Source organism: Tachysurus fulvidraco, chromosome 26 (genome assembly GCF_022655615.1).
Source record: "Tachysurus fulvidraco isolate hzauxx_2018 chromosome 26, HZAU_PFXX_2.0, whole genome shotgun sequence".
Classification (NCBI taxonomy): domain Eukaryota; kingdom Metazoa; phylum Chordata; class Actinopteri; order Siluriformes; family Bagridae; genus Tachysurus; species Tachysurus fulvidraco.
In genome coordinates this window covers 6,194,068-6,220,828 of record NC_062543.1, presented here as the reverse complement: position 1 = coordinate 6,220,828, position 26,761 = coordinate 6,194,068, and the positions used below count along the sequence as shown (strand labels likewise).

At 40.9% G+C, this 26,761-nt stretch overlaps 1 protein-coding gene across 6 annotated transcripts in view; it reads left to right on the top strand.

Moving 5' to 3' along the window:
• mtmr4 (myotubularin related protein 4) overlaps nt 1-26,761 on the top strand; it is a 53,052-nt gene that overhangs the window by 10,915 nt on the left and 15,376 nt on the right. For 4 of the 6 annotated variants that reach the window (XM_027132878.2, XM_027132880.2, XM_027132882.2 and 1 more), the window contains exons 2-4: nt 201-287; nt 19,764-19,853; nt 25,948-26,064. In XM_027132878.2, coding sequence (XP_026988679.1) covers nt 243-287; nt 19,764-19,853; nt 25,948-26,064 — 252 coding nt within the window. In that variant the 5' untranslated portion in view covers nt 201-242. Of the gene's footprint in view, nt 1-200; nt 288-5,818; nt 6,095-19,763; nt 19,854-25,947; nt 26,065-26,761 lie in introns of those variants that run through there. The other 2 variants (XM_047809115.1, XM_047809116.1) reach the window with 2 other exon arrangements.

Here is a 26,761-nt window from a genome sequence, read left to right as displayed (position 1 = left end):
GCGCTCATGTCCTCTGAATGTACTCCTCTAAACTCTGTATTTTATATTTCCAAAAGAATTATGTCTGTAAAAAGCATGATAGTACAGTGCTAATATGGTTGTGTGGCCTATTGCTTCACACAAGGAAAACCAGATTAACATCTGAGCATCGCTGTGTGTGTGTGTTGTCTGTGACTGACTTGTGTTTTCTGTTTCAACAGGAGCCCACATAGAACCACAGGAGGAGAAAGCTGGAGCACTGGATGAACCAGAGTCGAGACCCACTTAACACCTCCATAGACAACATGGTAGGGGTGTGTGTCTGTGTCATGTGCGTGTGTGTGTGTTTGGGTTCCAGTCGCTTCCTGCTGGCACCATCTCTTGTCTGTGATGTAAGCATGCTAATCAGGGACACACAGAATATACAAGTATAGTCTGTTTCATTGTCGCTAATGCCAAGACCGTTCATACTGAACATTTACACGTCCGTTTAAACCTTTGCAAAATGAGACCTTGTCCTTAATGCAGTAGTACGATTTGTCTATTTTTCTTTCCTACTTGTGGGAAGGAAACCTAAAATTTATAGGTACCCAGGTAACACTGGTGATGATTTAATTTGATTATTTTTGTAGTTTACGTCACATTTACCTTCATGGTTTGTAGTTTAGGAACCCAGATTTCAATTTAATTCAAGAATGGGATGTGGTAGCTCAGTGTTTAAGGTGTTCGACTACTGCTCGGAAGGTCACTGGTTTGAATCCCAGGTCCGCCAAGTTGCCACTGCAGGCCCTTGAGCAAAGGCCCTTAACCCTCAATTGCTCAGGTGTATAAACTAAAATAACATTATAAAAATATTGGATAAGAGTGTCTGCTAAATGATGTAAGACAGTTAGAAATATGGGCTGTTTTTCTGAACTACACAGAATAAATACTTCCTATATTTGACCATCACTAGAGGAATCTGTACATCCTGTTATGCATGTCCTGGTTTTCCCCCCACACACAGCTTTTATCATGACCGATCTGGCCTTACGTCCAGTCAGCTCTCATAATTCTCTTCCTTTTCAATGGATTCGAGGGGCTTATAAAATCAGTTGTAGGATAGGTAGCAGATGTTTAGGAAGTGTGTAATTTTGTTTGTTTGTTTTTGTTTTGTGAATCTTTGTGAATGTATACAATTAGAGGAAAGGCTATTAAGCATTTCCTTCTCCTTATCCGTGCCACTGAAAAATTTAGATAACAGTTTGTACTTTCAATTTCACTTGCAAAATCATTATAAATTTTTTCTCTTTTTATTATTTTTAAACAAAACAAAAAACCCTTTATATGAATCTGTTGTATAGTTAATAAAGCTGAATGAAACACTTCAGTAAACAAACCTGCTGCAGATCAAAGCTCAAATCTAAACAAAGTCATTATAGAGGTGCAAGTCGTACCGTTCTTATGCACATCCTCTCAAAACGAAACTGTTCCTGACACAGTGTGCAGAGTAGAAGAAAGACTAACGATTATTGTAGATTGTTAAAAAAACAAACAACAACAACAAAAAAAAAAAAACAGAATTAGAAAGCAAACTATTATTTAGATGGGGTTGGATGCGTAAATTTATTATTTTTTTTTCTTTCCTAAAGTGTTTTCTCACCATTTACCGCACTCGCGCTGAGGTCACGGCTTGAGTTAATGTTTTATGTTCTAAACATCATGCAGATTATTTGTGCAAGTAAGAAACCAAAATAATAATAATAATAATTCTGCCAGTTAATTATGAAATTTCGCAGAGTATTTATGAAACTTAAGATAAACATCTGCCAGTAGTGAATATCAATCTTGGTTACAAGGGGGTTTCCATTCTGCTCATTCAAGCGAATTTAAATATCGGCTTCTTAAATGTTCTCGCATCATGTTTTTATAAACAGCAGGAAAGTTTCCTCCATGCCAGATTTGTGGGCAATTTTCAGTAATGCACTTTCAAAATTAGTTTGTAGTTCTGCTTTTCTTCATATCACATGTTTTTCTCGAGCAAGCGCTCTCTCTCTCTCACTCACACACACACACACACACACACACACACACACACACACACACACACACACACACACACACACACACACACATGTAATCACTTAATCTTTCCTGTACAGCTTTATTTAGTTTTCAAACACTCTAGACTGTTTTGGCTTTGGTCTACAAAAACAAAGTGGAAGAAATACCAGTCATGTGTCTGAAAACAGGAAGTAAGTGCCTTGATGCCTCATTCGCATTGAAACTCGCTCGTTTCTCCAGGTTTTTTATATTTTTAATATTATTTTCTGTAGAGCACAGTTGTAAAGAGTGGTTATTTGAGTTACAGTAAACTCTGGTGTGTGTGTGTGTGTGTTTATGAATAACTTCCACACGCACCTTCTCTACTCTGCTGGTGAATGTAGAGGATTATATGAACAGCAAGTGAAAGTGGCTGTGATGGAGTGTTTATTTCTATTTAGATGTTTGCAAACCATAAGAGAACTTTTTGCAATGTTGGGCAAAGAAAATCTGAATCATCATGTTTGACCTTCAGTTCCTGTTATGCAAGCCTTGTAAAGAAAAGTGCCATGGTGATGTTATTGAGAGCACCAGTCACGAAAAGACCTGAGCACACATCCCTCCTTCTTTCATGCTGTCTTTTGCCATCTTATGTTTATAATGTTTATAATCTGCCACGCCAACTTCTTCCTTCTGCTTAATTCTCCAGATGCCACAGCAAACATGTTTCTGGCTTGTAATCTCCGCATTCTTACTTGACTAAGCTGTTGTTGTTTTTGCACCAAGGAATGCATAAATGGTAAACCGGCTCAATAAGCCGAATGCTCCGGGCCTAATCCGATGGTTGTTCCTCGCCCAGTCACCTGTGCTGAAGGAATCCAGACGTATTTGGTGTTAAAGCCAACTTTGATGGGGAATTTCATGCTCTTGAATGGACAATTAAATAGATGTGAAAAATGTAAACCACCCAGTCAGTGCTTTCTGAGTGCAGACAGGAAATGTTAATGTGGCTTATTGAGTAGTCTATCGACAATATGTGTCTGATACAAAGGTCACTTCAACAGATTGTTACGGTCATGTAAAACATTTTCAGTCGTATTTCCCAGTACGCATATAGTCCATTCTTTTTCTCTTATAATAAGCTTTACACTTTATGGGAAGTCTTTCAACTAGATTTTGGTGTGTGGCTGTGACGATTTGTACTCCTTCAGCCATAAGAGCATTACTGAGGTCAGGCAAGGAGCGCTGGTGCACAGTCAGCATCTCAGTTCGTCCCAAAGGTGTTTGGGGTTGAGGTCAGGGTTTTATTCAAGACACTCGTGTTCTTTCACTCCAACTTCGGTAAACCATGTCTTCATGGAGCTGGATGTATACACAGGGGCCTTGTCATGCTGGAACATGTTTGGGCCTCCTGGTTCCAGTGAATGCTTCTGTGTTTGTGGCATTTGGGGAAGATCCACGTACGCGTGTGACGCTCAGGTGTTAAAATATTTGGCTGTATGGTGCATGAGAGAAATGTAAGAACACACACTCTTCTGTTGTGTGGAATATAATGCAATAGTGAAGCCACTGTGGGCAGCAGCAGCACTGAGCTTACTGTACCGCACCAATGAGAAACTCCAATATATTTGATTCCGGCATTGTCGTCATTTTATAAACTAATGAATCACTTGTAAACTGACTTTTATTGCAGCCCTAGTTTCTTGTGTAGCGTTACTGAGCTGTTGTGACACCGGCCATGTGAAGAAACATGTTTGGGGTTATTTTTGGAAAGAAGGACACTGAATTCTACTCCACTGAACCGAAACAGGGGGCCATATCAGGTGTGTGTGTGTGTGTGTGTGTCTCTCGGTTTCTCTGTGTACCCTCACACCTCTGGTGATTGGTAGTGATGCACTAAAATAAACATTTCTGATTGTTACTGAAATTCAGGATATTTTTGCCTGGAAAAAACATAATTTCTAATGTGATCAATGATGAATAGACATTATTTTGGGTAGAAATCTATCTGAAAAAAGACTATTGGTGTGTAATGCAGCTCAGTATGATATTAAGCATTAAGAAATCCAGCATCCTTGTCCAAGAGCGATCAGTGTTTACAAATAGGTGAATTGTTTTTGAATAATTTATATTTATTTATTTTATTTTTAAGTTATACATTACACTTTCTCTCTATCGCTTGCCTTTTTTTTAGCATCTTGGCAGACGATGGTGTTTGTGTACTAACTGGGACCACATATTGAACAGGCCTCTTTGTTTACAACCACTGGATTAAACCCACAGTGGGGAAATCCTCGGGCTGCCTGTCCCTGATTAAACTTGTGAAATGTTTGCACACGTTGGAGAGAAAAGGAAACGAATCTCATTTTTACTGTTGGTGTTTAAATTAATGCACAAGTTTGGCAAAAAAACAACAAAACTTTAATGAAAGTCAGCTTTATAAACATATCCTATTTGTGGTTTTTCCCCTTATGCTGCATGTTCTGTGCTTCCCTGCATTAACATGTCTGATACTAACATTCACACCAACTAATCAGCTAATTGCCAGTCCTGTAGTGTTCTCTCTCTCTCTCTCTCTCTCTCTCTCTCTCTCTCTCTCTCTCTCTCTCTCTCTCTCTCTCTCTCTCTTTGTGTGTGATTGCATTGCTCCTCCAATCATGTAACACACACACACTCTCTCCAAAAGTGCAAAGTGTGGGACCAGAAATCACTAACCCGATAAGACATTTTGACAGTCAAACTAAAACCTGGATATTGTGTAATGAAGATTTTATTTCCAGACAGATTTGATCAAAATAAGATTTTTAATGCCCTCTGCTGCCCGTGAGGTAAAATGCAGTCGAACAGTGAAATTTGGTTTCACTAGAACCCTAGTTCAGGATGCACGTGAATCTATTTGTAACTCACTCGGAATCGGAATCGAAATCTCATTGATTTGTGCCTCACGTTTCGTGACTCATTTTGGGACGGTGCAGATGTGACCCCCAGCTGATTTCACAAGGATGCACAGAGGGAGTCATATAGGATGCGTGGCGTGACACGTACTGTTGTCTCAGCCGTCATCCTCTGCAGTGACATCACACACCAGGTCACGTTCAGCTTACGGGGCATCTGACCGGTACAGCGCGTTCTCCATTCTATTGCCGTAAATGCTGCAGAGTGCTGCCGAGAGAAGGGGTGGTGATGGGGGTGGGGGGTGGGAGACTGAGATTGCTGTGTCATTGGTGCACTCTGCATGCTCACTAGCGCCCTCTTTCACCCCCCCCTCCTGCTTTCTCCTTGTTTCTCTATCTCTCTCGACCATCGTGACTGTATGCCAATGCATCGCTCCTCCTCCTTCAGACATGCAGCATAGAGAGGAGAGTGTCTCTCTCCTCCACTACTGAATGTGTGTGTTCGTTAAGGGTAACTATGGAGGAGGATGAATTAGTAGTCATTGACAGTCAGCATCACACATTTGAGCGAAGATCACGATCGTCCTCAAAATAAGGTGTGTGTGTGCGTGTGTGTGTACTGGCTGCTGTTGCTGAGGTAGCAGACTAGTGCAGATGAAATCTCTGTGAAGGGGGAGGGAGGAGCACAAGATGCACGTGAGTGGAGGGGATGCGATTGTCAGGGGCGGAGCTTAGCGTCAGGCAATACCCTGTTTCTTTCGCTCGCTGCCTCTCTGTTGCTCTTCATCTTCAGTCCGGCTGCCGGCGCTTCTCTTCTTCATTGTTTTTTTTAATGTTTTATTTTCTGCTTCTATGCTGCTCTCATCCTTTACCATAGACTTTGTTGTCGTTTTTGAGCGACAGGGTCAAACGGATTAGACCCTGTGCGTTTTCTTTCCTCTTTAATGGCATCTTGCCTGCTCTCCTGACACAGCAGTGTGTGTGTGTGTGTGTGGAGAACGAGCACGGTAGCAGGGCTGTGTTTGCACCGCATGTGTATGAGAGAGCAAGGAGGAAGGCGCCAAAGCAGAAGGAGAAGGAAGGATGGTTTTGCCGATAGCGCTGCTCCTGCGAGTGTGTGTCTCCGGGGTGACCGAGCCCTGCCCCCTCTCGCCATGAGCCGGGTCAACCGCGTCTCCTGCTCCATGCTCAACTGCTTTGTAAGTTGTGTGTGTGTGTGTGTGTGTGTGTGTGTGAGAGAGAGAGAGAGAGAGTGTGAAAGCGTAATGATATAGTATAGAGTGTGTGTTGTCCACTAATAAAGATGACATGCCACGTGAGCTCACCATGCCAACTGGAGTGACTGAGCATCCTGTGCTGAGAGCGAGAGAAAGAAAGAAATGGAATAGAGGGAGGGCGGGAGGTGGAGAGAGACATCGTTCTTATTCTTTTGATTTTATTATGACCGTGTAACCGAGTTAGCGGTGTTGCCCTGTGTGCTATAGAGGAAAGTTCTAAGATTTTTTGTTCTTTTCTTTTTGTCTTTTTTTTTAATTCTTATTCACTTTTTCACTTAGCCTTTAGGACGAATCTGTATGTACTTACTGTTACAGTCTCTGCCCTTTTCTTCTGTCTCCATTTCTCTCTCTCTATCTCTTTGTGTCTCTGTTGCTCTTTTCCTGTTCTGTCTATTTCAGAATCTGTCTCTTTTGTTTTTTTTCTTTTGTCTGTCTCGAGTTCTCTCTCGTCTCTCTGTCTGTCTCTTCTCAGTCTCCTTTTCTCTTTCTCTCTGCATTTCTTTCCCAATTTCATCCTCAGTCATTGCATCTTTTCCTCTATTCTGTTTTTGTCCTTCCACCACATAATTTAGCTTTCTTTCTATCCGTGTCAAATAGTTTGATCTGCTGTCTACTGTCCATGTTGATGTGAGTGAAGTTACTTCTCACCGCATAATTCTGTGTTGCTGGTGTATGAATTGAGTCAGGACTGGTAGCTGGAGCAGAAAACGTCTCTCAGAACCGAGCAGTGGCTCAGTTCATCATCTGCAGGTGACCTCTTAATCTCTCGACACTGCTCCATGTCCTATTTACTGCCTCCGATTGGCTGACCGAGTCTCGGGGGGGTTGGGAGACTCCCAAAGCCATTTGTTTTACAGTACAGACATGACCGTCGTTCCACATCGACTGATTACATCTGAAAAATGAAGGTGATTCGAGGGCAGAGGAAAGTAAAATGCAGGATGAATTTTTGGTGGATTTTAATTCAGTTGTTTGGATGCAGGATGTTTGGGGAAAAGCTGCCATATCATTAAGGAGATGCTAAATAAGTGTTGAGTAAAGAGTCTACTTTTGGAAACGTGACTTAGAGAAATGTGCATAGACGTCTAGTTCAGCAAGGCGTGTTTTTTATTGCCGTCCAGACTCCATCGAGACGCACGCGAGCTTGGATTCATGCAGACAGACTACTTTAGTCCAGTTTCGCTCTTTAAATGGTTTGTGATGGATTTCTGAATAGCGTTTTGAATGCGATCCAGATTGGAATCAGAAATTTGTGAACAGATCAAACAGTATAACCTTGGTCAAGTGCAAAAAAAATAAAAAAATAATAGGCTCCAAATAAAGTGCTCTCTCTCTCTCTCTCTCTCTCACACACACACACACACACACACACACACACACACACACACACAGTCCTCAACCCCCCCCCCCCCCCCCCGTATCTGGAATGAAGTGTTTTTCTTTCTTGCATTTTTCTTAGAATAGAATACAATCTCTCCTCCTTTGTGTCTGCAATTCATTTTTTTTTCTGTTTGTTTCATTGTTTAAAGTTGGAGCTCCTGCTGATTTAGATTTTTCTACTTTACTCCTGTTGAACCTCAACTCAAAAAAGTAGTATAATCGTCTTACGATCAGAGTTTGTGTCTGTGTGTACAGTCATTTTTCTGTGCATGTGGCAGTAGAAGGGTGTCTTGAGTACGACGGTGATGCCCTCCGTTCTCTAAGGTGATGTGTTGCTGTTTTTAGATAACAAGTAATGAGTGATCGCTTCACAGGGAGCACTAAATGGCTCTGATTGAACAGCAAAAGCTTTTTTCCATTTCTGATGCTCTTACACTGTTCGGCTAAACCAATCAGTACAGCAACATGAGCTGTGTGTGTGTGTGGTGCATCCTTATCAAGTATCTGCTTTCTTCCACATGCATTATTATAAGCTAGCTGTGTGTGTGTGTGTGTGGGTGTTATAACTCCTATGGCGACTCTTATGAGCTGGCACAGTGTCCAGCACTGCCTGGCGAGTGTGTAGCACTAACCCGAGCCAGCAGATGGGCGACATATTGAACCTTACTGGATGTTCTTCTTGTGATTTAGATCTGATTATTCTTCTCAAAATTTTCCTTCCCCCCACAAAGTATTTCTTTCTTTCTTTTCAGGCCATTTTAACATTTTTCTTGTACTAAATTGAGATGATTTTGGATTTGACTTTTAATTCTGAAAACATTGACTCTTACCCAAAAGCACTTTGAGCTGCAGGGAAATGCTTTTATTTGAATACTGAGTGTGATTCACACCCTTTTTAGTTATGAGCTTAATGTGACCGCAGCGAGCAGATCTGCAAATTGGTGTGGAACTGCAGAGGCAAAGATGCTGTTGTGAAGGTGTTGCATGATGTGTGGCATTAAGATGTTGTTTTATCTTCATGGTTATTTACAATCCAGCCCAGAATACACTCTGGTCTTGTGAGAGAACCTGATTGAAACCCACACAGTCACTGCGACTACTTGTGAAGCTCTGAAGTGTTTGTGCCGTTCCTGTGTGTGGTTTAGCAAGTTTTCAAACAGAACTCTTCTGTTCTTGAGCCGGAACCTGGAGCCTTTTGTAAAAGTTTTCCACTGGCTGCTGCTCCACATGTCCAGTTTTCTAGTAGTTTGACATGATACAGACCTTGTGCTTTGCTCTCTTCTATTGCCAACCAGTTGTATCTTTCTGTTGGTCAGAGGGCATGCCAACACACGCAGACCTTCCTCACTCTCTCACACATACACACACACACTCACTGTGACTGACAAGAGAAACGGGAGATTTTGCTTCCACAGTAGGCTGTTGCATTGTTGAGCCAGGATTTGTTTTCTAGAAATATGTGGCAGTGTTTTTTTTTTTTTCCTCCCGAGTGACACAGCAGTTCAAATCCTGACAATAATATGGCCGGGAGTCCAAGAGAGCAAATCTGGCCATCAGTCACAGAGCCAGTGAATGTGGAAGGTTGTGGATCGCACTTTCTTCCTAGTGTGTTGCTCTATCTGATCAGGGAGCACTGAAGGAAGCACTGATGGTTGTATCTGTCAAATGATGGGGGAGAACTGGCCCAGACCAATTAAGCAAGAAAATTGGGAGTGCTCTCCTGAGTTAATTTCTATAATTTACTTCTCATAAATTGAGTGTTGCTATCGTGTAACATACAGCTGTGTGCATGTAAACCAGTTACAGGTGAACACCACCTTCTGGGTCTGCATATATGCGTATATTTTTAAATATTTTATTGTTCATTTTGTTTTACACGACACTAGATATCCACGTCTTCGATCTATTTTTAATCTGGTTGTGGCGGTCATGACGCGAGATCTTTTTTTTATTGTGTTTGAGCTCGAGACTGACCGCAACATTAAAGTGCCTTTTATCCTCCTGTGTGTCAAATGTGATCAGTTACACCTGCGTTAAGGTCAGAAGCCGTGATGATGCCTTGTGACGATCTTATTCAATGCTCATGCATTTTGTTAAGTGTTCTGCGAAGTAAAACGTATTGAATTTGAAACAATGGAACAAGATAAATGTAAACGTATCCCTAATGATCAAGCCACGGGTGACGAGGAAAGGAAACACTTCCTGAGATGATACTTTAAATACACTTACACGAATAACCACAGCACAACAGAGCGAAATCTGTGGAAAATTAATTAGCATTCAGGAAAAGAAGAGAGATGAGAAGGAGTGAATAAACATTCTCACATCGTTTTTAACACTCCACTCTTTTCTCACTGCTTTAATTAAAGGGGCTTTTCCTGAGAAATTCTAAAGTGTGTGAAAGTTTTGGTTTGCTCATTTTCTTACAATGTCCTCAAGATTTCTCAAGAGTTTGGTGTTTTTTATAGCCGTTACGGTTTAGCATAGTATACTAATATTATAGTGTCGTAATCCTCCATAATAATTGACAAATAATTGTGAGTATTTTATTAATTCAGTAGGATCTAATCTGGAGCATCTGGACCATGATGCAGCAAGATAACGTAGTGTTGTATCGTTCAATCTGTGTGCGCGACGGAGTGAGAGAGAGACGGTCCGTCAGTGACGTCCTAATCCAGAAAAGATAATCTAATCCAGAGCAAAGCCCCTGATAAGATTAGGTTCCTCAGGCTGCTCCACATGGCAGCATCATGTTTATAGAGAAGGAAGTGACCGCAGACCGGAGGATGTGTGAAGAGACGGAGATGAGTGTGAATTCCATTTCTGAAAGAGAAAGGGTCCCGGAAAACACGGGCCGTCGCCATGGAAACAGGACTGCAATCTGTGTGTGTGTGTCTGGTGGTCTGAACTCTCTCTACATTCCATATATTCTTATGCTTTATCACCCTGCTCATTCATTTTCTCTATTTTAGTCTCTCTCTCTCTAGTCATTTCTCTGTCATTTCTTTCTTCCCCTTACTGTCTTTTTAATGCTTTTTTGTCTCCTCTCTCTTTCTTTTTCTCTTTGTCATTCTTGCTTTCAATGAATCTCTCTCTCTCTCTCTCTCTCTCTCTCTCGTTTAAGATTAAAACTAATCAGTAGTGCACCGTATACCCTGTTGTGCACTATATTTCCAGTAGAACAGCATTTGAGCATTTTGTCATGTTAAGTGTTAACAATTGGTAAATAAAAGTTCTGCTACACATGGCTCGGTTTAAGTTCAGGGACGGAGATGGAGACTGTTCTCCATAGCCATACAGCAGCAGTGTAATAGAACAACGTGTTTCCGTACCATCTGGCTGTCAAACACACAGAGCAGCGATCGCTTCCTCGTTTTCTTTAATATAGGTCCTACACAAGGGAACGGCTGTTTCAGAAACAGCAAAGGGAGGATGGAGAGGAAGCGTGACTGTGCAAAACAGCGTGTCCTCCATCTTTGTGTCGTGAGAGCAGCGTCTCCTTGGGAGCGGACGGAAAGAACAGAAGAGAGAAAGTGAAACTGTGTGCAGAAGGAGGAGAAACGTTTCAGTCTCTCTGAAGTGTAGAACTCTCCATTTCTTTTCTTTTTTTTTGTTATAGTTTATATGGTTTCTAGCTTCTGGCTATAGCGCTTAGGAGTTCTCTCAAGTCTCACTGTAGTTAAGATGTTTTAACCGTTCTTAATGGGGTTTGATGAATGATATTAATTTTTACTTTTAATTCAATTTTTTTTTCTACAGACACATTAACAAAATAAATTGAGCACCAGGCAAGGAAACAGCAACTAAACAAGTCGAAACCGAACGGGGTTTAAAACCACAGTTTTCTACACAGTTAAGATAAGGTTTCCTTCCTTCCATGTTTAGGTTTCGAGTTTGCAGCCTGCTTTCACTCACACTTTCTGTGTTGACGGCATGAACAAACACCACGCAGAACGTGTTCCGAGGCACTGAAAGCACTTTCCGTTTCTGATCACCAGAGAATTCACACCTTTTATATTGTAGGTTTTTACAATAAATAAATAAAATAAATAACAGACTAATTCTGTCCCACTAGTATCAAGACTAGAGACTGGATTTGGTGCTGAAACGATGTTTATTTTGGAGCATTCAGAAGGTCCTTGGTGGTTCTGGTGATTGCTGCTGTATTGTCTGTGTTCCTGATTAGAAGGCAGATGTTTTCCGGTTAGCCGGCGTCTCATAGGACGTTAATCATACACCAGGTTACAGGTGGTACCCGGTGTCCTGTATTAATGACAAAAACAACGTTGAAATAAAGATGACGCCAAACACTGAACTCCGCATCGTTTAGCTACGTTACGTTGCAAGATGCTCAGAGACTCAATGACTTCCAGTTAGTGACGCACGAGATGATGAGCACATCAGAGTGAATGGTAAAGCTTTGGATGCTGATCTGCCTAAAGCATTGCTGCAAAGAGTTAAGAGACGAGAAGTAAGTGTTAAATATGACTGGCGTTCCTGTTAGCAGGTGAGCATGCTGCTGTAAGTAGTTTAAATGAACAGCTTAAACTTTAATAAGATGTAGCCATGTAATTTAGGGATTAATAAAACCTTAAATTTAATGAATGACCCACTCGGGTGTGGTTTTTCTCCAGTTATCTCCAGGTCATGGATGTTTTCAAATCCTCTGCAGGATTTGGTTTGCTTTTTCATAGGTGTATATCTGGGACAGTACAAGGGTGTGTGTCTGGAGGAGTTTTAGACTTTAATACTCTCTATTTCTCTCTGGGTGTTTGAAGCGAAAAATCTCCTCTCATTTTGATCTCACAGCCTCTCTCTTGGAGCTCGAGCATAATCACACACCCATGCGGAGCAGTTATAAACAAGACCTCGGTAATACGACACCCGCGCTTTCCCGAAACACGGCACGACTCGCCACATCGTCATCGCTGCACCGAAAACCCATACAGCAGGAAAGATGGATGCGCAGCAGGAAGAGAAAGATGGTGATGGATAACCCTTTTGTATATCCATGCTGGACTTGCGAGAGGCCGGTATCAAATCTCATGCTTTTGACATTTTCAGTTACTCTGGAAACGTAATGCTTCTGTCTGAGGCAAGAGAAGCTTCCAGAATATTGGATGAGGCCCGTGTTCCAGCATCCATCTCTCTTTTCTTGTCTTTCACTTAAGTAGTCTTATTACTTAAGAATAAGTAGACACACATTGCTTTTCACTATTACTCCAAAACAAATGGTGTATCCACGGTATATAATATGAACAGTGCATTTTAAGATCTGTTTTATCTAAGTCAAGATAATTGGCTGCAGTTGATTTTAATCTTCTTTCTTCACTGTGTTTGCTTGCTGTTATGAAATTTGGTGCTCGTGCTAGATAAGCCCATATTCAAATGATTTTGTCTCTCACCTTCCGCTTCACGTTCACCTTCACCTGTAGGCATCCGCTGTGCCTTTGCGCAATCTTCTTGATGTAAACACATTCATATCCACAAGCCCTGTCTGGCAACGTAACCAGTCACGTTTCCCGTTGTCAAGTGGGTCAGACTTATGAAAGGCTATTTAATAGAACATTAATACGGCAATGACTCCTGAAAAGTCCAAAAAATAGAGCTGAACATATCGTGTCCATATAAATATGTAGCGTTGCAGCCTAGAACTGAAGTGACCGTAATTCGGATTGCGCATAAAATCTTCAGCTTCCTAATTCATTAAATATCGTCAAGCTATTAGTTTTTGCCAGGAGCCGAGTCGCGGCTTAGCGGAATAACAAACTAGCTGTGTGTTAAATCATCTGTTCAATTATGGTCCACAAGACCGTTTTCAATTTGCAATACAAATTCTGCATTCACTTACAGGGAGAGATTAGAAGTAAGTGAGTGTGTGTGTGTGTACACCTCTACATGTACATGACCATTTTAAATGCAGTTTAATAGTGTGCTTCCAGCCTGCTCAACTTTGCCATGCATTTGGTTAATTAATTACTGAGTAAATCTGGTGTCTTGAAGCACAAAGTACTGTCAAAGTTTAAATTAAAAAGTGCCTAAAAGCTAAAAGTGTCAGTAAAGAAATACACAAAACTCACGGTGGAGCTATGAATATTGTTTGTGGCAATAGTGAAATCCGGACGTAATGAACTTTAGCCATGTTTCCCATGTTAGCAGATCGTCCTTGTTTAATTTGACCTGGAGAACCCATTATGGCGCAGCCTGTAATCGAATTCAGCTAAGAGTTTGTTGGGATCATCTTATATGGTGTAACAAGCAATAGTCTTAAAAGACTGTGCAAGTATTCATGTAACACTGATGAGCAAGATGATCTGGCTTTTGCAGTTTTAAAAGAATTTCTTTCCATACACTAATTTGCTAATCGAAAACTTGAGCTTTTGCCACGTCTCCCATTGTGGCCTCATGCCAAGTGTACATGGAAGGATTGGAATTCCATTCATCAGTTTAATGGATTCTTTGGAAAGAGGTTGTGTGTATATCCGAGAGAAGAAAAGGGAAGGAACCGAGAGAGCTCAAGTTATGTTAGTAATTTGAGAGCTTTACAGCAGGAGTTGTGCCTCTTTTCCACCAAAAAGAACCGGGTGCTGGTCCGGAGCTGGTGCTGGTCCTGGTGCTGGTTCAAGGTTGGTTCCGCTGGCGAGCCTTCTGAAAACCGGTTTGCCTTTCCATCGGTTAGAGTGCCATCACAGAGCCGAGTCTGACGTCACTGTATACTGTATGTCATGTTTCCAAACATTATTAGCGCAGCAGCGGCAAACGCCTCAACAATGGCGGATGTTGCTTTACTGTTAATGCTCATGGCTTTGTGAACCTACATTAACATCCAAACATGGCGTATCCAATGTGTCCGTGCAGCTCCGTGTAATTTGTATTAATGGAGGTTGTAATCGAGAAAGTACATAACATTTGTTTTATCCTTAACACAGAAGAAAAGTTAGCCCTAGCATGTAGCTAACTACTATGATGTGTGCTGATGATTGATCATGGTGCGGTAAAGAAAAATTGTATTAAACATTAGTATACTTAAGGTACATTAACGAATGCGCTAACAGTAGCTCTGCCCCCAGCCCCTAACGCAAGCGGTTCTTAAGTCTAGACCAGCATCGTTTTGGTGTTACTTAAGAACCACTTTTCCTGGTTCAGAACCGGTGCTTTGGGTGTCGAAAAAGAAAGAACTGGTTCTAAATTAGGCTCTGGCTCCGAACCAGCACTCAAACTGCCTCGGTAGAAAAGGGGCATTGTTGAACCATCACTGTCCCTCAGGTGCCATATGACTAATTTAGTCAGTTTGGCATTTACGGAAACAAACATCTAGCAGAGGTGTTAGCCCAATCTCAGAGAGGTGGTCCTGGGCGATTTAGCATGTTGCATGTCGTTAGTGGCGGTGTTGAGCATTTGTCAGCTCTAATCGATTCTTCACTCTTTATTCGATTTTCTTTTCTTCTCCATTTAACACGTCGTCCCCCTCACTTTGTCTCTTTTGGATTCTCCATTCAAGCACCAGACTAATGAGGATTTATGGTGTAGAATTAACAGACCAATGGGCTCATATGTAGCGGCTAATCACATCGGGTGAACACGCAACCTTGGAGTGCTCTTATGCGTCTCGATGCACTTACACGGCATCAGTGGTTTGGTGGCTGGAGTCGGTGTCTTCCTTTATCGTCGTCCGTGAGCTAATTTCTTTGCGTAATATGCTAAACTCAGGAGCTACAACGGCTTGGTCAGTCTACCTCCCACTTTTCCCACCCTCCTCCTCCTTTTTTCACTTTTTCAATCATATACTTTCACAGATAAATTCCAAAACTAGAATGTAATTATTGTATGATTTTATTGAATCCTGGCAACCTTTCTGATCTTTAATTCATCACTCTTAATCCCTCCTCTTCATTGACTTTTCTGTGTCTGTTCTTTTGATATCATACTGACAGCTACGGGAGGTGTCTGTCTCATCCGGTTTGTCTGGCATAGACACTGAGATGTTCTATACTTTGGTGGCAGTGTCATGGGTTAGATCCTGATTTATGCTTTTATTAAAAAAAAAAGCCCTCCCATTATTTTAGAGTAAACGCCTTTTAGATTGGGTGAACCAAAGGATTTGATGGACAGATAAAATCCTCTTTTTTTTTTTTTTTTTTTTTTTGTTCTGCATAGATGTTTTATCTGTGTGAAGCAATAAAATAAGTCACTCTAATGTGGCCACTTTTGCGTTGGTCAGTTGTACTTCGGTACTCTTATTGTTCCCCTCAAAGGCCAGTATTGATCTCGCTTGTAGTCTGACTGCTGCACATTTCCATGACCCTCACAATTAACGTCTGTCTGACTCTTCCATGAGCTCAGCAGGTAATGTCTGGCTACACAGAGCGCTGGGTGTTGCCATGCCGTCTCCAGCCTGTCGGCACACTGGCGCTGATGGATGATGGGAGCCTGGTGTTTGCCTTGGAGACGGTGCTAGAGTAGGATGGGTTTTGGGGAGGAGGGGGGTAAGAAAGGAGACAATTCTGCAAGTGGGTCAAATTGTAACTGGGTAATATCAGTGTTATTTCTGTAAATATGATACTGTGCATAGCCATTCAAAGCAGGCGTAGGGGCATAAACCTTTATGACCGGTTAAATATGATGTTCTTACAAACAAACTCTAACTTTGAGTGCTTACATATTCCCAGTAAGCAACAATCAGAGAGGTCTTGTGTATAAACATATGTAATAAAGCAAACTTCTATCTATCTATCTATCTATCTATCTATCTATCTATCTATCTATCTATCTATCTATCTATCTATCTATCTATCTATCTATCTATCTATCTATCTATCTATCTATCTATCTATCTATATACTAATCATTATTTTAGAATTGTTAACATGTGTGTGATATCTAGGACAAATTATCACGAATCTTTGTGGCTGCGTTTTGGAGAAAAGTGTCACAATTTGTTTTTGACCAAAATGTCGGTCAATAAAATACTTACGTAGGCAGACGTCAATGTTTTGTCGAAGCCAAAAATCACTTTAGGTAAGGAAAAATATCTTTACCTACCTGTTTTTATTTTTAGTTTTTTGGTCTCCTGAAATGTTTTTCTACTCAGTCTCTCATGTAAACAAGGTGCTTCCAGCTGCAGAAATGGCACATACTGGATGTTTTTTGTATTTTTTATTTCCCCCCTTGCTATGTGTGAAAATCCCCGAGGGTCAGCATTTTCTAAAATACGCACACCAGCTAATCTTGCACAAACAGCCCTGTCGTGGTCGAAGTCGTGAGAGATCATATTTTTGGAATTAATTTGTATGATGTGAACAATAAGTGAAGCTCTTGACCTGAATCTTCATGATTGAAAGCGTTGTGGTGCTGCCACACGCATACAATAGATAGGGTCAGAATTTTGATCTTCTGAAAGGTCTTCTTCAGCTGCCACATATTCATTGCAGTATTTTCCCCCCACATCTCTGGCCTCTAGGTTAACTCTAACTCGGGTCAGTGTGTTGATAAGGTGAGGAGTCCTGTTGGGTAATGCAGGAAATATTGAGTCATTGTTTGTCCTCATTTCATAGCGGCAGAGTGACCTCTTGGTCGTTCTGTGGTATTAGCCACTAAAAACAGGGAACGTTATGAAAAGCAGTATAATGTTGAAAATATTAATACCACCACAATATTGATGTGCTATAACCTCTTATTTTTTGGCTAGAACTTTAATGGAATGACTTAGATGGACCGAGAGAATGACTTGAATATCTTTTTAACTTTACAATTGAAGTTGCAGAGATTCGGAGGCCTTTTGAAGGTCACACACTGCCATCTGGATGGTGCTCTCGCTCTCTCGCATGCTCTCTCTCGCACCACCTGTTGTTTGGGTGCACTTGATCAAGAAGGATATGGATCGTCCTAGATGTGTACTGTATGCCTTCATGAGGGTTTTTATGATGTGGGTTGGTACCTGCCAGGTGTGGAATGAATTACATTACAGGGTGATTTTTAAGAAGTCTAAACCTTTTTCTTGCTGTAATGAAGCCATAGACATAATCATCTCTCATAGGTATTTGTACTTCCTGCCTTTCAGATGACTGTAATGCAGGATTTTGGGGTTCATTTTAAGATTGCACAGGATTTGAATTCAGTACAGGTTTCCATGTCACAGACTAATCTCAGGGTTTGGCAACTAGCGGCTACGATCTTCAGCAGCAAAAACTCGACGAGCCTCGATATTTTATAGTGATATTCACAGCGATGAATCATATGGTGTGAACTTCTCCTCTGAGGCTAGTTGGAAAAGCTGCAATCGGCAACAGCCAGTGTGAGTCAAGAGAGAAAATCAAATTCATCCACCGTCATGTGCAGCAGATCTCTAAATCTGGCTGTGTAGAAAAATATGGGCAAAATCTAAACCCAATATTTTTTTAAGTAATTTATCATGCTATACCCAGATGCCTGTTAGCAAAAATAAAACAAATATTATTACTTGGTGTAAAAGCCCACTTGTGTGTGATTTATGAACTTTAACCTTTTAGGCAGTGCGGACGATTCCGATAGGTTGTATTAACATCTCTACAGTGTTTTTGTTTATGTCTGGCTGCCTCATTAAGTTACATTTGCAGTGTGGGGATACATCATCACACCAGTATTTAGAGCTTTGGCATTTGTTCCAGTTTATACTTAGAACGGATAGATCAGCAGGATGAATAGTCGCTTGCCCGCACATAGCCAACTAGAACAAACAAGCGCTTAACATCATCTCACCATAACTGTTTATTTCATTTAGAATCAAATTCGAAAGAAGACGTTTTTGCGTGTCTGTGGAGTTCGCAGTACAGTGAGCTGTATGTGGATGCACAGCTTTATATTGCACAAGTGCAACCTTAGTCGCAAGCTGTTTTGCTGATGCTAGACATTTGACGCATCTTTCAGCTGCTGCTCAGTGCAGAGATCTCAGGGCTCAGTGCCTGGCTCATTTCCCTCTTTTATACCAGTTCTTTGGGCAAGCACACCTTGTTCTTGTATATAATATGTTTATACCTTTTAACTTGAAAGCACTGTCTGGGTTTATAGCAGAGTCATTTCCTCTGGCAAGCTTGTGGGCTTTCACCTCACACTGTGATTGCTCAAGGTACTTTTTAGTCAATGTTTAATCTGCTACGTGATGGTTGGGACCTTGTTGGTTGCAATCACAAATTAAGACTTGGCTTAAAAATGGCATTTCACATTAGACCAAAAAAAAAAAAGCCTTCTGAGAATATCTGTATTGGTAAATTCTTGATCTTAACGTGTGCATGCACGCACAAGCACTTAGCTGCTTCCAAAAACTTATCCATAGTAAATAATTCTCTCATGTTCGCACTTTATGTCAAAAGCTATTACAGTAATATTCTTGCCTAGTAGCTGCTGAAGCAGTAGTTTCAAAGTGCAAGTGTGTTACATGATTTGTGTATAAAGAAATTCCCTTCGTTTGCACTTTTTTCCCCCGCAAATTTAACCAATAAATAGATGTTTGGTGTTTCAAGTCTGCTCTTTAATATTGCATAGGAGTTACATGGGAAATGTGCTCAGTGACTAATGGGAAGGCAAGTTCACTCTAAAATGTTGCCATCATTAGGATTAAATCTTTGGGAAAAAGATGAAAGGTGTTGTCTAACAGTAAACACAGCTTTTCTGATCAGCTACGTTTGCAAATATGGGGGAAATTATGTAAATTTTCCTTTTAGCTGAATAATATTTTTAAATATCTGACTCCGGGGCACGTTGGCTTAGTGGTTAGCACGTTTGCCTCACACCTCCAGGCTTGGGGGTTCGATTCCCACCTCTGCCTTGAGTGGGTGGAGTTTGCATGTTCTCCCCGTGCCTCAGGGGTTTCCCCCGGTTCAAAGACATGCATGGTAGGTTGATTGGCATCTCTGGAAAATTGTCCATAGTGTGTGTGTGTGAGTGAGTGAGTGAGTGAATGAGCGTGTGTGTGTGTGTGTGCCCCGCGTTGGGTTGGCACTCCGTCCAGAGTGTATCCTGCCTTGATGACCATAACTCAAATGTTTTGTATTTTGCATTTTACAGGGTTTTATCCATGTGTACATTCAAGTTTATTTGTATAGCGCTTTTTACAATTGACATTGTCTCAAAGTACATCTTTAGGCACAGTTATTATTGTCAAAAGTAGCATTTTATTTGTGCTTGGGTAATGCTTACTGTAATATGGTGTGTGTGCCTGCCTTTTGTGTTACAGGGTGAGGAGGGGCCTCCCAGTCTGGAGTACATCCAGGCCAAGGACCTGTTCCCTCAGAAAGAGCTGGTCAAAGAAGACGACAGTCTACAGGTCAGCTGCTCTCCTTCTGTCACATGATGTACCGAGTAATGAAAACGGCTAGAACTGAAATTCAGAACCCACTGGGCTGAATAACCGAACCTATAAAGCTTGAAGGATAGGGTGTCTCTGCTTTTTGTTTATTGAGTCTGTTGCCAGATTGTCTAAGTGGTGTATCAAACCATTAGTGGAGAGGTCCTTGGTCTTTTCAGCACCTGTTCCTACTTGGCATGTACAGTGATTGTGATTACCAAGCGATGTGGTAGCCTAGTGGGTAAGGTGTTGGGCTACCAATCAGAAGGTTGTGAGTTTGATTCCTACGTCCATCAAACTGCTCTTAGCCCTCAATTGCTCAGTTATATAAAAATGAGATAAAATGTAAGTCGCTCTGGATAAGGGCATCTGCTAAATAATGTAAATGTAAATGATTACAAATCACTCGTCTATAGTCCCTCATCCGAATGTTCGCTCGTTCTCAGGGGCTGGGAACGTAGCACATTGTGTTAGTCACAAAACTTGATAAATATTTTAATCTATGAATCCTCTGTTCTATGAAACCAGGGAAGAACTATATTCTCTATATATTTTCTCTGTATTTCTCTTTTCTTCTGTTGTTTCTGAAAGCTTTATGTATTTTAGGGGGGTGGCTTCAGTCAGAACATTCGAGACTGTATTTAGTCTCTGCTTACTCCCACCTAAATCACTGACTATACCTTTAATAGCATCGAAGGAACCATTTAGTTTATTCGTCTGCAGACTGAACCTAATATAACTACTTTAGCCAGCATTCATGAACACACATCTCTGTGCCTGCCACTTCTTTATTAGCCCTCAGCCTACAGTGCTGAAGGCTTACGGCTACAGATCAAGCAATTACATGGGTCAGATTAGACAGCCAGCCAGGGAGAGAGAGAGAGAGAGAGAGAGAGAGACAGAGATGAAGAATGGAGGTGGGAGATTGGACCGGAGCTAAAAAGGGAAAGAGTGTGCGCGCGTGTGTGTTGAGTAACAAAAAAAAAAGGTGAGAGAAGATGGTCATTAGGAAGAGAAGAGTTCTGGGTTTCATCCAAATGATGATCTCATGGCTGCAGGGGATCTGCAGAACGTTCCACAGCAGCTCCATGGAGAACAGCACACACTCTTCATCTAATGACTTGCACTGATTTAACGCTGTGTAGTCAACAACATGGCAGGAAATCACTAGTACCAGTTCTCAGGATTAGAAGCATGCACATTAACGGTGGTGTTATCCAAGTGTTTAACTTCCTTATTACTTGCATTCAAAGTAAAGAATGAAGGATGGAAGTTTTGACCCTTTGGCTTAACACCTGAACACAGCAATCTGATGTTTTAATCATGCATACAGAATGATCTGTGGCATTTGATCCACTCACTACAGAGTGTTGAAGCTCTGATCATTGGAATTCTGGACCAACTACTTGTATGCGAATCTAATTTATAATGTAATGTTGCAACCAGTTTTTTATGCTGGTCAGAGTTGCTGCACTACAGCTCTGTCCTTTGGTTCAATTTAGAAGCTTGCAGCTATGAAACTCACTAATCATTATGCTTAAATCGAACTAACTGGGGGAACCGGAGTTAATTCAGCTTTATTACTATAATCGAACTGCACTAGCGTTCACTCGGAAGCCGGAGCGAGACGGGCCTCTTTCGTTCGCTGTCAGACCGCTTGTTTTGATCAGCACCCGACGGTGACCACACCAGGATTCAGTCCAGACGGTCTAAACACTAGGCTTGAGGCCATCTTTAAACTTTAATTATACCCAGCTATCCTCGAACACTGCGTTTGGTATTCCTGGGAACAATTAGGAATTCAGTTTCAAAAGAGTCGTCATTGCTAATCCGGTTTTAGTTCGGTCGAGAAACCGGTTGTACGTGTGGCAGAGATTTATTTTTGTCATTTGCTTTTTTAACGAAATAGAAAAGCATTTTCTGTCACACCGCCAGATTCAGGAGCAGTAGGAACTTTCTTACCCTGTGTACGCTTATCCAAGCTTCCCTGCATAGATTTACTCTACAGTAGCTGTCTGTCAGGCTTACTGTCCCTCTCGCTGTCTAATTAGACACTACTAGACTTTGATGCTGGCAGTAAGGAGGAACCAGGAGCTGCAGAAAAAACCCGAATGAAAGCACAAGAGGAACGGTTTATTTGACTTAATTATGTTCCATGACTTCATAGTAAAGTACTAATGTACTGAAATTCGTCTTGATGTTTTGAGATCTTGGATGGTAACACATGTTCTCTGTCACTCCACTCTTTCTTGTTTCCCTCCATATCCCTATTTCTGCCTCGGGCCTTATCTGATCCTTTTAAAGCTTTTCTGCTTTCAAGGTGGCTCCTGCTCGGCTGCAGCTCCATGAAAAATAAATGCGCTTCTCTGCAGATTGCTTGGGCCGTCAGGGACGCTGCAGCAGCCCCGTAAACGACAGATGGAGAGACGCGAACGCAGTCTCCGGTTTCAGGTTGCTTCATAAGATGAAAGAATTATTCTTATTTCCTTGTTATTCTTATGAAATCGTGGAGCCAGGTTTAGTGGACTGGTCTGTGTGTGCACTTGTATGCCTTCTAGACTTTATTATGTGCACTAACAATCTGTGGTATAAAACAGACCCTGAACATCCTCTGAACATAAACCTCAGCAGTTCAGCTCACACTTACAAGCTGCATAAACCTCACGCAGTTCCACTTACAAGCTGCAGCAGCAATTAAACAGAACCGACGTGCAACTTTTACCCCACCGTCCCCACTCTCTGGAATTTTTTTTATTTATTTATTTAGTTTTGTTTTCATTTCATACTTCCTGAAATGGAAAATAGAGCAGCATTATTTTTATACTAATTTGATCGAATGAACAAGGTTTAATAATATGAATCATGAAGTGTTTCTCTTAATCAGCTCGATTATTTGGCACAGATTTTGATAGAGGTTTACACGAAAGATTTCTGTAGCTGTGTGTTGTTCATGGAAGGTTGTGGTGTTTTTTTCTTTCTTGCTGTGGGTCCTGGTGAATCATTAATCATGATCAATTGTCCTTTCTATATAATTTATTATATAATTTATTATAATGTGTGTGCTCTGCCTCTTTAGGTGTGTGTCTTGACTGTGTGTGTGTGAATGAGTGTGTACATATTTGTATGTGTGTCTTTGTGTGTGTGATTGTATAACCTTGTTGAGTGAGTGAGAGTGAGCGAGAGACCTTATCAGCTTGATGAATATGCTGAGATTTATGGCTATTAGTCATCGTTTGTTCCTCTCGAATATTGAGGCCTTGCTCATCCGGTGCCCTTTGTTTTGGCACCTTTGCATCCATCTGTCTCACACACACGCACACACACACACACACTTACACAGACCAGGTGTTTAGGGAGAAAGTTGAACATGGAGGAACTGATGAATAACAGATGGAGGAGAGGAGCTGCTTTTGGCTGAGTGTGGCACTGAAGCCTGAGTCACTGAATGGAAATCTTTTTCATATCGAATTTCGAGCTTAAATAAAACCTCCAGCATGTTCACCAGGCTCTATTTACTGTATATGTGGCATATGTACAAAGCTCACAGACAATAGTCGTGATTGTCAAATGATTATTGACTTAGTCTAAAAGGCAGGTGATGGCAAACATACAGTTGTTCCTTTTCCATCAGCGGGTTTTCAGTGAAATTTAGACGGCCCTTTCTTCAGCAGGGTTTGAGACAGCAGGGTTATTTCTCTTCACCCTCGAGGCACATAAAAGAGAAAATCGTTAACCAGGATCGCTGGATTTCAGCAAAATATTTATTCTAAACACATCTCAACCATCCCACATGTTAATGCATGCGGAAGTGTTTCAGATACATAGACGCTCATTATTTTCCAATCATTGCAATATATAACAGAAATAGTCCTGTACGGCATACACACTTTAGTTGCAGGCTTCTAGACATCTAGCAATGCAGCCAAGTCAATGGTCTTAAATTGCAGTTTTAACATATCTGGTCATTCAAAATCAGGAAGCAGAATTTATTGTGTATGGAGTTGTGAATGAAGACATTATGAAGCTGGTTCATTTGGTAATATCTTTATTTATGATGCTGTACATCTTCCCATCTGCCTCTAAAAAGGAGTCTTCTTTAGCTCAGATTTAAGCACAGTACAGTGTGGGTAGCTGTAAAAACTTTAATGTTTGTGGATTCTTAGTCATTTTATTCTCATTTATAAACATTGACTCATCTTACGTTTTAATGCAACTTGGTGGAGCTGAATCTTTTTTTTTCTTTTTTTTTTTCCTTTTTAAATATATAAAAGCCTTTCTCGCCATTTTATATCGCTTCTGCTTCTGATGTCCTGTGTGTGTTATCGCTTGTCTGAATGACCATCATGAGTATTATTCCTGACCCCTTATCATGGAGAGAAAAGGAAGCATCACTGACCCATGTGTCTAATAAAGCAAAAACACCCAGCAGACAATAAGACACTTTCACAGTTTGGCTTTCAGTTCCAATACAAATTTCCTGTGCTTTTTAATTGCTGTCTCATTATGAGATGTATAATTCAAATGTCAATCCCAGAACCGTAATTAAATCGCACCCTTAAATCCATTTTGTTTGTCTCGTACATTACTAATAGTTAATAGTCCACTTTGGGGAAAGGCCACACACACGTGCACACACACACACAGGCTCACACACACACACACCAGCTCACACACTGACTGACTGAAGAATAAACATCTTTCAGAGGAAGGAGGACATTTAATTTAATTAAGACTAATTTTTTTTATTTTTTTTTAACGCAAAGATTTCTACCAGATTCCTCTAATAATGCATACTAAAAATTGTCAGCAAATCAGTGCACATTCGTAATTTTCCTAAGGAAGATGAGAACATTGTATTTGCTCAAGAAAATGAAGCTGAGAAATTAATAGTATGTAGTATCTGTATCCATGCATTCACAGTCCTGTCCAGCGGAAATGGTGTGTATGAGATTTAAAAAAGGAAAAATTTTCCAGCCTTTCCGCAGAAGCTAGACATTTCCACTGGTGTGTGGCTTCACATTAAATCTGGCTAGAGGTGGCTGAAATGCATTAATTTGAACCAAACCTGACCAAATGTTTTGCAGATTTACTGGGCTTTTTTTTTTTTTTTTTGCAAATGTTCAGAAGCCCTTGTGCAACAGAGCCAGACGCTCGACACAAGCGCGTCTTTGTTTAGTCTGCCTTCAGCTTCTGAGGTAACTTGCTCTGCACACACAGTGCTCAAGCTCTCCACTGTTTAGAGGGTTTTAAAAGCAGGCCCGGTTTCTTAACACCATGCCAACAGGACCCCATGGGCATAGGCTTGAGATCCTGTTTATTTGCAGTTTGTGGATGGATGATGCCATCGGGCATCATATAAAGGGGTCAAGTAGATCCAGATTCATTAGACTCACAGGGAAAGTCTACAGAGTGCTTCAAGTTTGCTCGGTAGTCTTAGTGTGTAGTGTGGAATGTGTGCTACACAACTTGGGCTCGATGGCTAATAAACCTCGCTATAGAAAATCCTTTGGTTTTATTTTCCCTTTTATGATTCATAACGTGTCAGACTTTGTGTTTGAATTTGTATGTGGGTTTGTTGTATAAAATGCTGCACTTTGTTAGTGGGATAACTGTGGGAATGCAGTAGGCGTCGTTTCCAAGCTGTCGCCGACATACACCCCGTTGTGGTGTTCTGACCTTTTCTTTTCTCCGTGATTTATAACGGTGCAGATTGATCGGTTGACGTCAGCCTTTTTACGCCACGTAGAACTGTAGCTTATGTAGGCTTTTCAGTTTTAAGGTTAAAGATGTGGTTTGTCATATTTTTAAGTGTTTCTACACATTATAACCTCATCGTTTTAAAGATAAACGGATTTGCAATGTTGCAGAATACGGCTCTAGTTCCTTCATTATTTTTCTTTATAAAGACCCAGCATTAAACCCCACCACCACCACCAGTTAAAGCAGCTTCTCATCTGTGCGTCTTTAACATTTAAAAGGAAACTCGACATGAGACAGAGGAGGTGAGGAAATATCGCACTTTTAACAATATTTTACACTTTAATCTGTATTTCTGTGTGTTTGTTTCTTGCAGGTGCCTTTCGTGACTCTTCAAGGAGAAGGGGTGGAGTTTCTGGGCCGTGCAGATGATGCCATCATCGCCATCTCTAACTACAGACTGCACATTAAGTTCAAAGATTCCCTTATCAATGTAAGAGACAGACAGACACACAGACAGACACACACACACGGATCAAACGTGACATGTTTGCTGCTTTTGGGGAAGATCATTTCTTTTTTTTCTTTCTTTTCTGAATGTGCACATTTTCTTTTCTTTTTTTTTTTTGAAGGGAAATTTCAATTAAGTCCTAAAAGCTAATTAAAATTGCAACCGCTGTCATTTTTCTCACCATTTATTTCCTTTCCTCTGTACAACGACGGCAGTTAAAGCAGCATCTGTTTTCCTTCTCTGCTAATCATTATATGTAAATATTAACCAGGTTTCTACATGTTATTTATTATGTGACTTCAGCCCTAAACCTAGTGTTTAATAATAGTAGGTTTTCTTCAAACTCCCACAAAAAAAAAGATTTTTTTTTTTTTTTTTAATGGTCAGAATCTGTTAAAATGGCTCATGGACAGCAATACACCATTAAAAATAATAGCTTTAAAAATATTAGGATCTACAAATGTGCATGAGTTCCCATCTCAAATAGGTAAGTGAACACTTTACTGCTATCAAACCAGCTGGCATTTATCACACACCGAGGTGAGAAGGATTTCAGTATCGGAGACTTGGATTGCATCATATTTTCAACCTCTAAAATCCACCATGACAACCAAATCTACTGTTTACCATTAATTATGAATGTGCTGTTATGTCACAGTTTAGTTGGCTAATTAGCTTA